The 14440-nt window shown below is 44.2% G+C and overlaps 1 protein-coding gene across 2 annotated transcripts in view; it reads right to left on the bottom strand.

Annotated features, from left to right (window-relative positions):
• Nucleotides 1–3818: 3818 nt before the first annotated feature.
• Nucleotides 3819–14440, bottom strand: part of LOC147103568 (ubiquitin-conjugating enzyme E2 L3) — a 42935-nt gene continuing 32313 nt past the window's right edge. For both annotated transcript variants that reach the window (XM_086012013.1, XM_086012014.1), the window contains 2 exons: nt 10145–10331; nt 3819–6062 (listed from right to left, as the gene is read on the bottom strand). In XM_086012013.1, the coding sequence (XP_085868139.1) occupies nt 5908–6062; nt 10145–10331 (342 nt within the window). In that variant the 3' untranslated portion in view covers nt 3819–5907. The remainder of the gene's footprint in view (nt 6063–10144; nt 10332–14440) is intronic.

Raw genomic sequence — 14440 nt, 5'->3', positions numbered from 1 at the left:
TCCCAGGCTGTATTAATATCATAAGAACATAAGAAATAGGAGCAGGAGTAGGCCAACCGGCCCCTCGAGCCTGCTCCGCCATTCAATAAGATCATGGCTGATCTGATCCTAACCGCCAATCCACTATCACAGAACCATCTCCTGAATCTAACAGAATTAGACACACGCAATAGGAGCAGGATCAGGCTACACGGCCCCTGGGCTCGCTCCGCTACCCACAGGGCCATGACCATTCCGAACCTAGACTCATGTCCAAATTCCTGCCCGCTCCCCGTAACCCTTAATTCCCTTTACTTCTAGGAAACTGTCTATTTCTGTTTTAAATTTATGTAATGATGTAGCTTCTACAGCTTTTTGGGGCAGCATATTCCATGGACCTACCACCCTCTGAGTGAAGTAGTTCCTCCTCATCTCAGTTTTGAAAGAGCAGCCCCTTATTCTAAGACTATGCCCCCTAGTTCTAGTTTCACCCATCATCGGGAACATCCTCCCCGCATCACAGGTCAAAGATGCTGCGAGCGAGACAAGGGTTTCCTTTCAGTCTGGAGAACTCCAGGAAGAATCGGACACTTTGATAACTTTGTGGGGACTAAATTCTATAGCCCCCGAAAACAGGCGCAGGGATCGCGATGCGCGATTAGCCTCGCGCCCGTTGAAAGGAATGCAGGCAACACGTGACCTTCGTGCTGACTGCTAATTACAATGATTGCAGCGTTCAGCCCAGCAGTGAATGCGCTGCTGAGTGGCTGAACACGCAGCAGGGGGTCCAGGTTTGTGCGAGGCTAGCTCCAATTAAAGCCCAGGGCAGGGGGGGGGAAAGAGGGTAGCGCAGGTGCCAGCTCCCCAGAGGGCGAGGGCGCACACGAGTTCTGCTGCATAGGACTCAGATGAGTACTTCGATGGGGTGGCCTACAGAAGAAGGGTGATGGACATGCACACACAAATGCCCAGTACATTGGCAGGCCTGGAAGAGTCTGGCACCAGCTTTGCAGAGAGCTTGGAGCCTATGATTTCCAGGATGGAAGCGACTCCATTCACACACTTGTGGACCCAGCCACGATGCAGGGTGACGGCCAATGTCTCAGCTTCCATTGCAGCACAAGCGGAAGCGGCCCGAAGTCCATGTGTTGCAGTGGAAGCTCAGACTTGTGTCATGCAGGCTCAGCTTGCTCCCACGCAAGCTCAGACTGGTCATCGTGGCTGTGTTTACCAGTGTTGAAACAGGCTTGCAGAGTGTCATAGCAGTCCAGCAATCTGTCCTCCCAACAGATTACTAGGATTGCTGAGGCACTACCCAGGGGAGTGGCAGTGGCTCCATGGAGCACGAACCTGCTGTCCTCCGAGGATAAAAGCATTCGTCCTCCCACCACTGCCCTTGCTGTTGCCTGTCAGGCAACTACCCCAGATTGCTGCGGCCGTCTGTGCCAAAGTGCAGAACTGCTCAAGGTCGTCCTGCAAGGCCATCTGCAGTCTCGTCCACTGAAAGCCAGCAGGCCTTCCACCAGCTATGCTACCACTTCATAAGAGCACTAGGACAGGCAAATGCACATGGAAGACAGGCCCAAAGGGGATGCACAAGGCGTTGTTAGTTGACTTTGCTATGTAATAATGGATTGATTGATTTATAAATTTGGTTTGGAATGCTTGTTTTTTGGTGATTTTCATTTAGCATTGTGGCCAAGATGACGCAGTGATGTTCCATAGCAAACGCCTGGTAAGGTAGAGAAGTGTTGAGCAATAGGGGATCTGGGGTTTCATTCAGGGAAAGCAGAGTCTGATGATGCGCTCACGGACAGCCCATCGGGACCGTGGATATACAGGCTGCCTCCTCCCTTCCTGCGGAGGTGGTCGCGGAACCCGTGGTGGCCAGTGCCGTGTCCGCATCTGCAGACCACCGCGAACTGGGACAGCTGCTCTGGCAAGTGGTGGAGGGTTTCTCCTGAGCGGCTTGAACTGACAGAATAGCTAAAGTAATGTTAACAGATTTAGCAATAATTACTGGTACGTATTCTATCCACAGAATCTTATTTGTAACGTGTAGCTTTTAATTAGCCATTCGCACAAAAAAGAATCTTTGGGCATCTCCGATAGATAAAATCAACAGTTGGGTTTGTGTGCTTTCTAGATTTCTCTCCTTTGATTCTGGGGCACAGACCCCACAATTGCCAACCTCACCAAAGTGGCTATTTCTGCGTGTGCGAGCACTGGGTGCTTCAGCAGGCCATTTACGGAGAAGAGCATCACAGCTGAGCCCAGGATTCTCACCCAACATCCACACAACTACACTTTCTAGCGAGGGGCGGGGGGGCTGGTCACTGGCAAGCAGTCAGTACCAGGACTTGCTTCTCTCTTTAGCCAAAGGGGCGCCGAGGTGAATTTCAACATCCCCGACTATTGTCCACCAGAGCAGTCGGCTCCACACCTACCAGGAATCGGCCCGGGTCTGTACGACTTGGCGCTTCACTAGATGGTGGCCAATGGGGAAGGCAAATCAAGTGAATATAGATGGTATCATTTGCCGAAAAGGACACATCAAAGCACAGCGATGGCAACAGTGAGGTTTCCATGTGAAAAGGGAAATCTAATCCATTTGAGACACAAAACAAATCCAGCTAGCATTTTGCATATTGTACTCCATTGAAATGTCGTAAGATGGAAACAAATTAAAATCCAGTTACAACTTATATCCTGCACAAAGTCCTAAAGATTTCGGATTTGCGAGTTTAAAAAAATGCTTTAGCACGGATCCTCGTCCTCTAGGGCTGTATTTATACCCGAGCTAGTGGTCAGAGACTGGTAGCTGCAGTTCAGGTTTCAGCCAGGGAGTATCCGGTTGATGTTGCTTGGTTCCTGCATCGCTGCAACTCAATTGTACTGTCCAGGGAGAGACCTCTGTGAAGGTATGGATTTAGGTATTCATAGAACTTTCCCCAACAGTTGAAATGTAATTTTTATATATAAAGAGAATGGTGCTGGGAGAATACCACATTCAAATTAAAGTCAGATATGTTCGAGAAGTGTCCAGAAGGTTCAACGGTAGTACCCCTGATCACTCTGTAAACCAGTTGGGATTCTGCACTGTGTTAACACACCATACAGCGAGAGACTTACCCTCCCTTCTAGAATCAGGCCCTGGATTCTGAACTCTGGGTTTCACTACAAGTTTACAGTCAGAACAAAGTGAAAAATCATGCCTTTTAAAGTCACACCAGTGGTGTTTATGGTTGCTATAATCTTGTTTTCCTAAATAATTGCTTACGATAGCCCCAAAAAGAAAACATCCCAAAAGTGTGTGTTAATTTAATAGATGGGTTGTGGCATTTTCATTTCATCTGCAGTAGAACAGAAAAGGTCAAAATTCAGGCCAAATCCCCTGTCCTTTTAAAAACAGTATTTTGATATGTTCCCATGGTGACAGAAATGGCTGCTACACTCTCTTGCCACTTGCTGACTTTAGATGTCTAGATGTTGGAGTGCGTTATCAGAATAAAAGGTTTTGCAAGAGAGAAAAGCTGACCTGGTTCAGAACCACATTAACATAAGTTTTTGCACATACGGAATCTGAAGACCCCCCTAAGCACACAGTGTCACTTACTTTACCGCCTGCAAGAGTCATTTTGAATTTTGCGGTACCGCTAAAAAGTTTAGGATTATGTTTTCTGGATCCACATCATCCAAATGGGATTTCCTAATTGGCTTTGTTTCCTTATAAGAACAATGGACCTATTAAATGAGCAGCTTGTTTTAGGGAGGATCAACAGACTGTGGGGTTTGCAGGAAGGGAAAAGGTGAGAAAAGAGAGAGAGAGTGCTCAGATGTCCAGTAATACACTGCATGAAGTTTTATTTGAATCCCAAAGTGCCTGGAAGTTTGTCAAATCCAGCAGCAATCACAATTTTCTTTACAAACCCAATTGAGACAATTAAGCTTTATCCAGACTAATTTTAATGTTGACTGCTTAAAAATATGATTTTGGGTACTTAAGTTTAAAGAAAGGATAGTTGTTCCCGTTTTACAGACAGTACTGTAGATTAAACAGTGTTAAAATGTACACGAGTCAAAATAGGATACAATTTCAGAGCTAATAATCCACTTAAATGGTTAAAATATAGCCCAAAGTATGTATTTTGACTAACCTCAATCAACTGACATTTCAGCAGTGTAAATACTCTTCCAAATACTTTTATCTTAATGCTCAAATTCCATTCTATTTTCTATTCCTTCCTATATTAAAACATGGAAATATGGATAAGAAAAAAACCATCCAGGATAATTAGCACTTTCGATGGGCAACACTGCCCTAATTAGACATTCTACTAGCAGCAGTAGTTTTGCCAGTAGTCAGGTTACTGTCTAAGACTGGACAGAAATAGACATTTTCAACTAATTTCCTCTTTCCTAACTTTAAAGATGATTGAATACTCTTCATTAAGTGTGACAATGCCCTGAAATTAAACATCCCGGACCTTTACTCGTATAACAAAAGCTATGATGTCAATTACTTTTTTTTTTTGGCTCTCTACTGAATGAGCTAAACGTGAACACTTCAGAGGCCAAATTAGCCGATGTGAATTTGCATAAAAGCAGCAAGTTGGTTTGGCTCAAATTTTTCAAAACTGAGCCAAGCTGGATGCAAGATTAAAAAAAAGAAAATCCAACCATTTCTACAAATGCTAATGTGAGGTAACCACCATACCTAAACTAGTGAAGCAGATTGCGCAGGATCTATTCCACAGGAGTGCAGGGACTTTCTGAATCTCGTTAAATTAAATTAGTAAAATAAAGCATAAGGGAAGTGTAGAAAGAACAAACGTCAGAGTCACAGCACAAAGCTCTGAACAGTAGCCAGAAGGAGAATACAGGTGTATTGATCTGCTCATGCAGTCACTTCATTAATCTTAAATTCCTATTGCTAATTTTGAATTCCTGTACGATTAAAACAGACCACCTAACCATAAACAGCTCCAAACAAACTTGATACTGGTTTAAAATGTGACCATCGATTCCCATTTTGAGTTTCATTGCATTACGTTTAACTTAGCATTTGCGTGGACATGGGGCTCAAGGCATGGTGAAAAGTGGTGCAATAACGTCAGTGTTCAGGGTCACACGGCCTGACAAACAATGTAATCAGTACGCTAAGTATGTATCCTCTACAAGTCAGTTAATTCAGAGGTAACGGAGGAAAGGGAATACAAGGGAAAACTTCTTTTAAAAACTAAATCCCTGTTTTAAAACATTGAATCACATGCAAAACCATGGGCTTCCTATTTTGTCAACATCACTGTATAGTAACATGAGCTAAATGACACGGGAACGAGCTGTTTCTTCCTCCTCCCTCCCCCCCAGCAATATTGGCGTTTCCCCCCTTCCAATGTTCTAAGCACATTGTGGGCCAGGTCTACTTGCAACCGAGTTTCACACAAAACAGTGCAACATTAAGAGAAGTAAACAAATCGCTTCAACATTCACCAATCTCCTTCAGGATTTTGTCGTTTTTCACTAAGACATCAGTTTGGAAAAATAACTTTATAAAAAAAGAGAGAAAATAAAGTGGGGGGGAAAACAGGAAAATAAACGCAACCTACTTGTTGAGCTCAAGGGTAGAATACCATCTGTTAAAAGAACTTGTGGAATTGAGAGAGAGAAAAGTTGTTTACTAAAGCAGTGATTTTGTGTTTTTAAACTAGAAAGCAGAACTAGACTGTCTTATTTAAAGTTTTAATCCCATCTGAACAGTCATTATCTAAACCATTTCTGATTATATGAAAACTGTAGAAAGTTAGTAACAGCCACAAGTAAACACCAAAGGTGACACTTGTATGTGTTCATCAGAGTCCTGCTGGATGGTGTTTTTGAAATGTACTGCCCAGAATCTGGAATCAGAAAGGCAGTGTGACACAAGTCTTAGTCCACTGGTCGCTTTTCCCCATATTTCTTTGTAAACTCTTCAGCATTCTTAAAGAATTTTTTACGGTCCTTAGAGTATTCTTCAGCTAGGTCAGCTCTTAGCGGATGCTCGGGTTGTGGGTCATTCACAAGTGCAATGAGTGACTGGATAACTGAAAACAAAACAAAATCAAAGGTTGTTAAAACCAATTAAACATTGTGGATTTGAAAACTACTACAGCACTTCAAAATTGCAGGCAGGGGGGGAAAAAAATGATTTGACATCTCTCTAAACAATCTCCAGGCCCTAGCATTCATGATTTCCTTTGCTTGGGCAGTCCTGAAATAATTAGAAGTTGTTACATCTATTAAAAAATAAGCTTCCTAGTTTCCCCGTCAATCCGCAGCACAACTCCTGAATTAAGGAAGGCTTCCTATAGGCTGCTAGTTCAGTCATAGAAACATAGAAGATAGGAGTAGGCCATTCGGCCCCTCGAGCCTGCTCTGCCAATCAATGAGATCATGGCTGATCATCCAAACTCAGTACCCTGTCCCTGCCTTCTCCCCATATCCCTTTAGCCCTAAGAAATATATCTAACTCCTTCTTGAATATATTTAATGAATTGGCCTCAACTGCCTTCTGTGGTAGAGAATTCCACAGGTTCACCACTCTCTGGGTGAAGAAATTCCTCCTCATTTCTGTCCTAAATGGCTTACCCCTTATCTTTAGACTATGACCCCTGGTTCTGGACTCCCCTGCCATTGGGAACAGCCTTCCTGCATCTACATAGAAACATAGAAGATAGGAGCAGGAGTAGGCCATTCGGCCCTTCGAGCCTGCTCTGCCATTCAACGAGATCATGGCTGATCATCCAAACCCTAGCACCCGGTCCCTACACCGACAGCCATCCCACCCAAGCCCTATCCCCGTAACCCCACGTATTTAATCCCCCCTAACACTAAGGGTCAAATTTTTAATTTTTTTTTAAATCATGGCCAATCAACCTAACCCGCACATCTTTGGACTGTGGGAGGAAACCGGAGCACCCGGAGGAAACCCACGCAAACATGGGGAGAATGTGCAGACAGTCACTCGAGGCCGGATTTGAACCCGGGTCCCTGGCGCTGTGAGGCAACAGTGCTAACCACTATGCCACCGTGCTGCCACCTAGTCTGTCTAGTCCTGTTAGAATTTTATAAGTTTCAATGAGATCCCCTCTCATTCTTCTAAACTCCAGCGAGTATAAGCCCAATCGACCCAATCTCTCCTCATACGTCATTCCTGCCATCCCAGGTATCAGTTTGGTCAATCTTCGCTGCACTCCCACCATGGCAAGAACATCCTTCCTCAGATAAGGCGACCAAAACTGCACAAAATACTGAAGGTGATGTCTCACCATAGCCCTGTACAACTGCAGCAAGACATCCTTGTTCCTGTACTCGAACCCTCTCGCTGGGAAGGCCAACATACCATTTGCCTTCTTAACCGCCTGCTGCACCTACATGCTTACCTTCAGCGACTGGTGCACAAGGACACCCAAGTCTTGTTGCACTTCCCCTTCTCCCAATCTATTGCCATTCAGATAATAATCTGCCTTCCTGTATTTGCCACCAAAGTGGATAACCTCGCATTTAGCCACATTATACTGCATCTGCCCAATCACCCAACCTGTCCAAATCATACTGGAGTTTCTCGGCATCCTCCTCACAGCACACACGCCCACCCAGCTTTGTGTCGTCTGCAAACTTGGTGATATTAGTTCCCTTGTCTAGATCATTAATATATATTGTGAATAGCTGGGGTCCAAGGACCGATCCCTGCGGTACCCCACTAGTCACTGCCTGCCACTCGGAAAAAGACCTGTTTATTCCAACTCTCTGCTTCCTGTCTGCCAACCAGTTCTCTATCCAAGTCAGCACCTTGCCCCCAATCCCATGTGCTTCAACTTTGCACACTAATCTCTTATGCGGGACCTTATCGAAAGCCTTCTGAAAGTCCAAATACACCACATCCACTGGTTCTCCCTTATCTATTCTACCAGTTACATCCTCAAAAAATTCCAGTAGATTAGTCAAGCACGATTTACCTTTTGTAAATCCATGTCGACTTTGTCCGATCCTGTCACTGTTTCCCAAGTGCTCTGCTATTACATCTTTTATAATGGACTCTAGCATTTTCCCCACTACCGATGTCAGGCTTACTGATCCATAATTCCCCGTTTTCTCTCTACCACTTTTGCATAGTGGGGTAACATTAGCTACCCTTCATTGAGGTAGTATACAGACAAGCCTTAGCTTTCTTCCAAACTTTTGGGAACCAACAAAACAGTGCAACAAAGAATAGCCTCGTCAACATTTGCAAGCAGCCTTGCCAAGCATCCCAACAAAACATGTTTCAGGACAGAATTACAATTTGAGACCATTTGGCCACACTATATCCATGAACAAAATTCTCTGGGCTGTAATACACATCCCACTGCTGGTCGGGATTGCAACTCTTGGAAATCCATTAACTTCCTGGTCAGTTAAGAGACTCGCTTCCATTTCTGAAATGTAAAACTGTTGATTTATAGAATCAACAACAACTCTTTTCAGGAACAGAATAGCCACCAAGTCCAACGAGTATGTTCCTTTTTGGATTGAGTTCAACCTCGCCCTACTCATCAACATGCATTTCAAAATTCTCATCCTCATTTTCAAATCCCTCCATGGCTTCGCCCCTCCCCATCTCTGTAACCTCCTCCAGCCCTCAGATCTCTGCGCTCCTCCAATTCTGGGCTCTTGTGCACCTCGATTTTAATCGCTCCACCATTGGCAGCCGTGCCTTCAGCTGCCTAGGCCCCAAGCTCTGTAATTAACCCCCCAACCCCCACCTCAAGCCTCCCCACACCTCTCTCTACCTCTTGTGAAGGACCTTGGGATGTTTTACTATGTTAAAGGCGCTATATAAATGCAAGTTGTTTATGTTGTATATGGTGCCTTTAACATAGAAAGATGTTCCAAGGTAGATCACAAGAGTAATCAGACAAAAATCGACACTGAGCCAAAGGTTAGATGGGGTGATGTGTGTCTGAAGAGGAAGGTAGAGAGGTTTAGGGAGGGTTTCCCCCCCCCCCCCCCAAGAGTGTAGGGCCTAGACAGCTGAAAGCACAGCCACCAATGTTGGGGGCAAGGGGAGGGAGGATATACAGGAGGCCACAGTTGGAGGAACACAGAATTCTCAGAGGGTTGTAGGGCTGGAGGAGATTATAAAAGATAGGGAGGGGGCGAGGCTATAGAGGGATGTAAACCAAAGGGTGAGCATTTTCAATTTGAGGCGCTGGGGGGACAGGGTGATAAATGTAGATGAACAAGCACAGGGGCGAAGGGTGAGGGATAGGACATGGGCAGCTGAGTTTTGGATGAGCTGATGTTTATGGAGGGTGGAGAATAGCACACCAGCCAAGAGAGCATTGGAATAGTTCAGCCTGGAGATAGCAAAGGCAAACAGGGTTTCAGTAGATGAACTGAGGCAGGGGCAGAGTCCGGTGAGGTTAGAGGTGGAAGTAGGAAGCCCTTGTGATCAAGAGGATATGGGGTTTGGAAGCTCAGCTCCGGCCAAATAGGACGTTGAGGTTGCCAGCCATCTAGTTCAACCCGAGACAATGGTCAAGGAGGGGGATGGAATAGTGGCAACGGAACAGAGGTTGTGGCAGGGGTCAAAGACGACGGCTTCGCTCTTCCCAATGTTTAAATGTCAGAAATTGCGGCTCATCTACACTGATGCCAAAACAGCTGCAGCCGATTAATGGAAGGGGAAGATATGCTCATCTAAATAAACCTGCCTCTGATGCAGCCATTGCCTTTCCTTCTACTATTTTTCTTTACACAGAACAGTTTCTCTTTTTTTATATTCTCAACTCCTTAAATTGTTAACAGGTCCAGAGAACTTCCATTCTAGGAACAGGAGAGTAGGGCATTCAGCCCCTTGAGCCTGTTCAATCATTCAATTGGATCATGGCTGATCTGTATCTTATATGAGGAATACAACTCATTTATTTTAAGTAGAGCAATATAGGTTTGGAAGGCATCATTTATATTTTTGCACACAACTTCATTGAAAGCAACAACTATTTCAAAAACAAAGTTAAGACAACAGTACTATGCGGCAGTGCCAAACGTCCTGCACCTTTAACTGGAGTTACGCAAATTAAGAAACAAAGTTATGAGTAATTTTGAAACTGGATTCACTTTCCCCGCTCACCCCACTCCTCACCTTGGTCAGTTTTGGTTGCTGGTTTCCAGTTTTCAGCACTAATGACTGGGAGACAAACTTGTCCTTTTTCATCAATGTTGGGATGATAGATCTTTGTCTTGAATGTAATTTTAGGTGGTTTGAAAGGATATTCTGATGGAAAGCTGATTTCAATCCTGAAAGCCCCTTTGTCGTATGGAGGGTTATCCTAGAACAGGAGAAAAGGATTTTAATATGCTTAGCAAAATCATTGAAAAATGGCACTTTAGAGACACGACATCCTCAATACATAGCTAGCCTTTACAAACAACAGGCCTAAATGAAATGCCTTAATTTAGGCTTTACTGTACAAAGCAAGATAGTTCTCCAAACATCTACAGCATTGCTTGCTACCAGCATATTCAAAATTAATTCCAGGTAACTGGTATAACAATTTTCAAATACTCCTGTTTATACGGTTAAAATCTGACCACTCTAGGAACTGAGAGTTGCCAAATAATTTACTTTTTTTTTGCTGCATCACCATAGCAGGACTCAAACAATTTACATTTTTTTCATAAGATTGGGCGATTCTGGTAGAAAAATTCCTTCCCACCCTCTTTGTTGCAGAATTCATGCTGTGTAAAGATGGGGAAATTCTTAAGATGAAAAGAAATAAAATGAAGAGATCAGCATGCATACTAATTCAGTACTGCCATGATTCTTCATACATCAGTGTGTAGGTTCAAGCTAGCAGGACACCATTGTTTCAATCTGGACATGCTCCAGGTACTTATTTCTTGTACCCAGCGCAAAACTAAGGCAACCCCACAGGCGCTTTATGATCTGAAACATTACCGAATGTAGAAAGTGATCAGTACATTTTATCAAGCAGCGTACAACATAGGAGGAGGAGGCCATTCGGCCCCTCGAGCCTGCTCCGCCATGCAATGGCTGATCCTCCACCTCAACTCCACTTTCCCGCCCTAGCCCCACATCCCTGGATTCCCTTAGAATCCAAAGATCTATCGATCTCAGTTCTGAATATACTCAACTACTGAGCATTCAGTGGGGTAGAGAATTCCAAAGATTCACAACCCCGAGTGAAGAAATTTCTCATCTCAGTCCTAAATGGCCAATTCCCCCCATCCCGAGACTGTGCCCCCGAGTTCTAGACTTCCCAGCCAGGAGAAACAACCTCGCAGCATCTACCCTGTCGAGCCTGCCAAGAATATCTCGGGCTGCAACTACAAATAAGTTTAGGAAGTAAAACTAAACAGAAAGAGAGTGGGCGAGTTTACAAAGTTTTACTTAACTTAGTCTTGGTTCCAAAATAATAAATGTTGCCAAACTTTAGTAAATATTTCAGTAACACCCTTAATTAAGACCCACCGTTCATGACCAAGGTTTTAAACAAGCTGGGATGCTCACAGAATGATCGAATAAACCTCGACTTGTTCACTGCCTTATGAAATAGAAATACACTAAGCAATCATTGCCACCAGCTGCAGACATACATCTCACTTCTCTTTGAAGTCTTCATTGAAACAAAGCACGATCAAAAAACTTCACAATTGCACAAAACCGCGAATCACCGGAGATTTCAAAGGCGCACCCAGCCGAGCACTCCACACCTCTTCAGAACCTAAGCTAGGCAGTGAACAAGAGTCTTGCTCACATGAACCCCTGGTGGGACAATTGCAAAGACCATGGACATATGTAAACAATTAATGACTCAATAATCTATCCGAAATGTCTCATCTGGGTAGACTTCCCAACTGTTTACATAATTGTGTACGTCTAGTAGTAATTGTCCTGTAGACTTCACTTTATTCTAACCCTCTGATGCAGAGACATATGGACAGCAGATAATCTCCTTCAGCAAGCAGTAACCAATTTAAACTGGCTCAATACTGGCAAGCTATAAATTTCCATACAGAAATACTAAAATATAGAAGGGAAGATTTTCTTGTTCTTGCATGGACTGGGCAGTGGTCTGCAGTAACAGGCAGCAGGGTCGCTGAGTGAATAGGGGCCAGTCTAAGTTTAGCTCATTACTCCTGGGCAGGATATCTCTAAAGGAGAGGCTGTTTTGCAGGGGGGGGAAAACTGTATCAACGCGTTTTCATGTGAAGGTTGGGGGTACAGCGTGCACTCCCAAATGCTCAGATGCTTCTGTGGAAATATTACAGCAAATGAATCAGTTAAGGTGGCCCAGGACCACTGTGCACACAAGATAGCAGCACAGGTTGCTTGGTAGAAAATGGCATTGCTATCAGTGCACAGAGCAACCACCAGAAGAAATGCCTCCAATCAGGGGAAAAAAAGGACCTAATCTTTTCAGCCAAGCAAGGACTACTCACCACCATCTTATATTAAATAACAACAGAAAATGCTGGAAATACTCAGCAGGCCAGGCAGCATCCGTGGAGAGAGAAACAGAGTTAATGTTTCAGGTCTGGGACCCTTCATCAGAACTGGATAAAGCTGGAGATGTAACAGATATTAAGCAGGTGCAGAGACAGGGGGGGGGGGGGGGGGTAGGAGGGGAGGAAGAAATAGAAAGAACATCCTGTACTTTTGTAAGAGGCAGGAAAGATAAAATGTTGCAAATGGGAATGGCAAAAATCATACTGCATGAAAAATGGGGGCAGGGATAATTATCTGAAATTGTTGAACTCAATGTTGAGTCCGGCAGACTGCAAAGTGCCCAATCGAAAGATGAGGTGCTGTTCCTCGAGCTTACGTTGAGCTTCATTGGAACAATGCAATAGCCCGAGGACAGAGAGATCAGAGTGGGAGTGAAGCGGTGATACATAGTATTTCCTCCCCTCACACTAACTCGCAATACTTCAAATTGTTACCATGCATGGTAATTAAGCAGCAGCGTATACCAGACCAGCAGCTTGTAACTATAACTCTGCCTTCACAAATACCATTACAAGAATTCACCCTACACCAATCCTTTCATCCGAATGCAGCAAGTGTGCATAATGTCACCGATTGCAGGATGCAAGTGGCATTTGGCTACCACTTTACATCCTCCCGACAATTCCAACTTCAGCTGTTCTTCCCAGTTCAAGGTTACACGCAACAGGTAGGCAGTGTAACATCTATTCCTGGACCGGCTTTGAAAATCCCACACTGGCTCACATTTTTATACGTAGTATATTTTGGGTTCTTCCTTTAATTCTTCACAATGGAGCGTGTAAGTTGGGAAAAGTGCAGGGGTGCAATTAAAAAGGATATCAGGAAAGCAAAGAGAGAGCATGAAAAATTCTTGGCAAGTAAAATCAAGGAAAACCCAAAGATGTTTTATAAATATATTAAGGGTAAGAGGATAACTAAAGAGTAGGGCCTATTAGAGATCATGGGGGTAATGTGTGTGTGTGGAGCCGGGAGACGTCGGTAGGGTTCTTAATGAATACTTTGCGTCTGTTTTCACAGAGCGAGGCGAAGCAGACATTGCTATCGGGGGGGGGGGGGGAGAAAGAGTGTGAAATATTAGATGAAATAAACATAGTGAGAGAGGAAGTATTAAGAGGTTTAGCAGCTTTAAATGTGGATAAATCCCCAGGTCCGGATGAAATGTATCCCAGGCTGTTAAGCGAAGCAAAAGAGGAAATAGCAGAGGCCCTGACCATCATTTTCCAATCCTCTCTGGCTTCAGGTGTGGTGCCGGAGGACTGGAGGACTGCTAATGTGGTACCCTTGTTTAAAAAGGGAGAAAAGGATAGACCGAGTAATTACAGGCCAGTCAGCCTAACCTCGGTGGTGGGAAAATTTTGGGGAAGAATTCTGAAGGAGAGGATAAATCTTCATTTAGAAAGACACGGATTAATCAAGGATAGTCAGCACGGGTTTGTTAAGGGAAGGTCATGTCCGACAAACTTGATTGAATTTTTTGAGGAGGTAACAAGGAGGGTAGATGAGGGTAGTGCATTTGATGTAGTGTATGTGGACTTTAGCAAGGCTTTTGATAAGGTTCCACATGGCAGACTGGGATCCAGGGCAAAGTGTCAAGTTGGATTCAAAACTGGCTCAGAGACAGGAAGCAGAGGGTAATGGTTGATGGGTGTTTGTGTGACTGGAAGGCTGTTTCCAGTGGGGTTCCGCAGGGCTCAGTACTAGGTCCCTTGCTTTTTGTGGTATATATCAATGATCTAGACTTGAATATAGGGGTATGATTAAGAAGTTTGCAGATGATACTAAAATCGGCTGTGTGGTTGATACTGAAGAAGGAAGCTGTAGACTGCAGGAAGATATTAATAAATTGGCCAGGTGGGCAGAACAGAGGCAAATGGAATTCAATCCGGAGAAGTGTGAGGCATTTGGGGG

Source organism: Somniosus microcephalus, chromosome 19, assembly GCF_052327205.1.
Source record: "Somniosus microcephalus isolate GS21.2 chromosome 19, FLI_Smic_1.0, whole genome shotgun sequence".
Lineage (NCBI taxonomy): Eukaryota > Metazoa > Chordata > Chondrichthyes > Squaliformes > Somniosidae > Somniosus > Somniosus microcephalus.
Note: the sequence above shows the minus strand (reverse complement) of the source record. Positions and strands in the feature narration are given on the sequence as shown.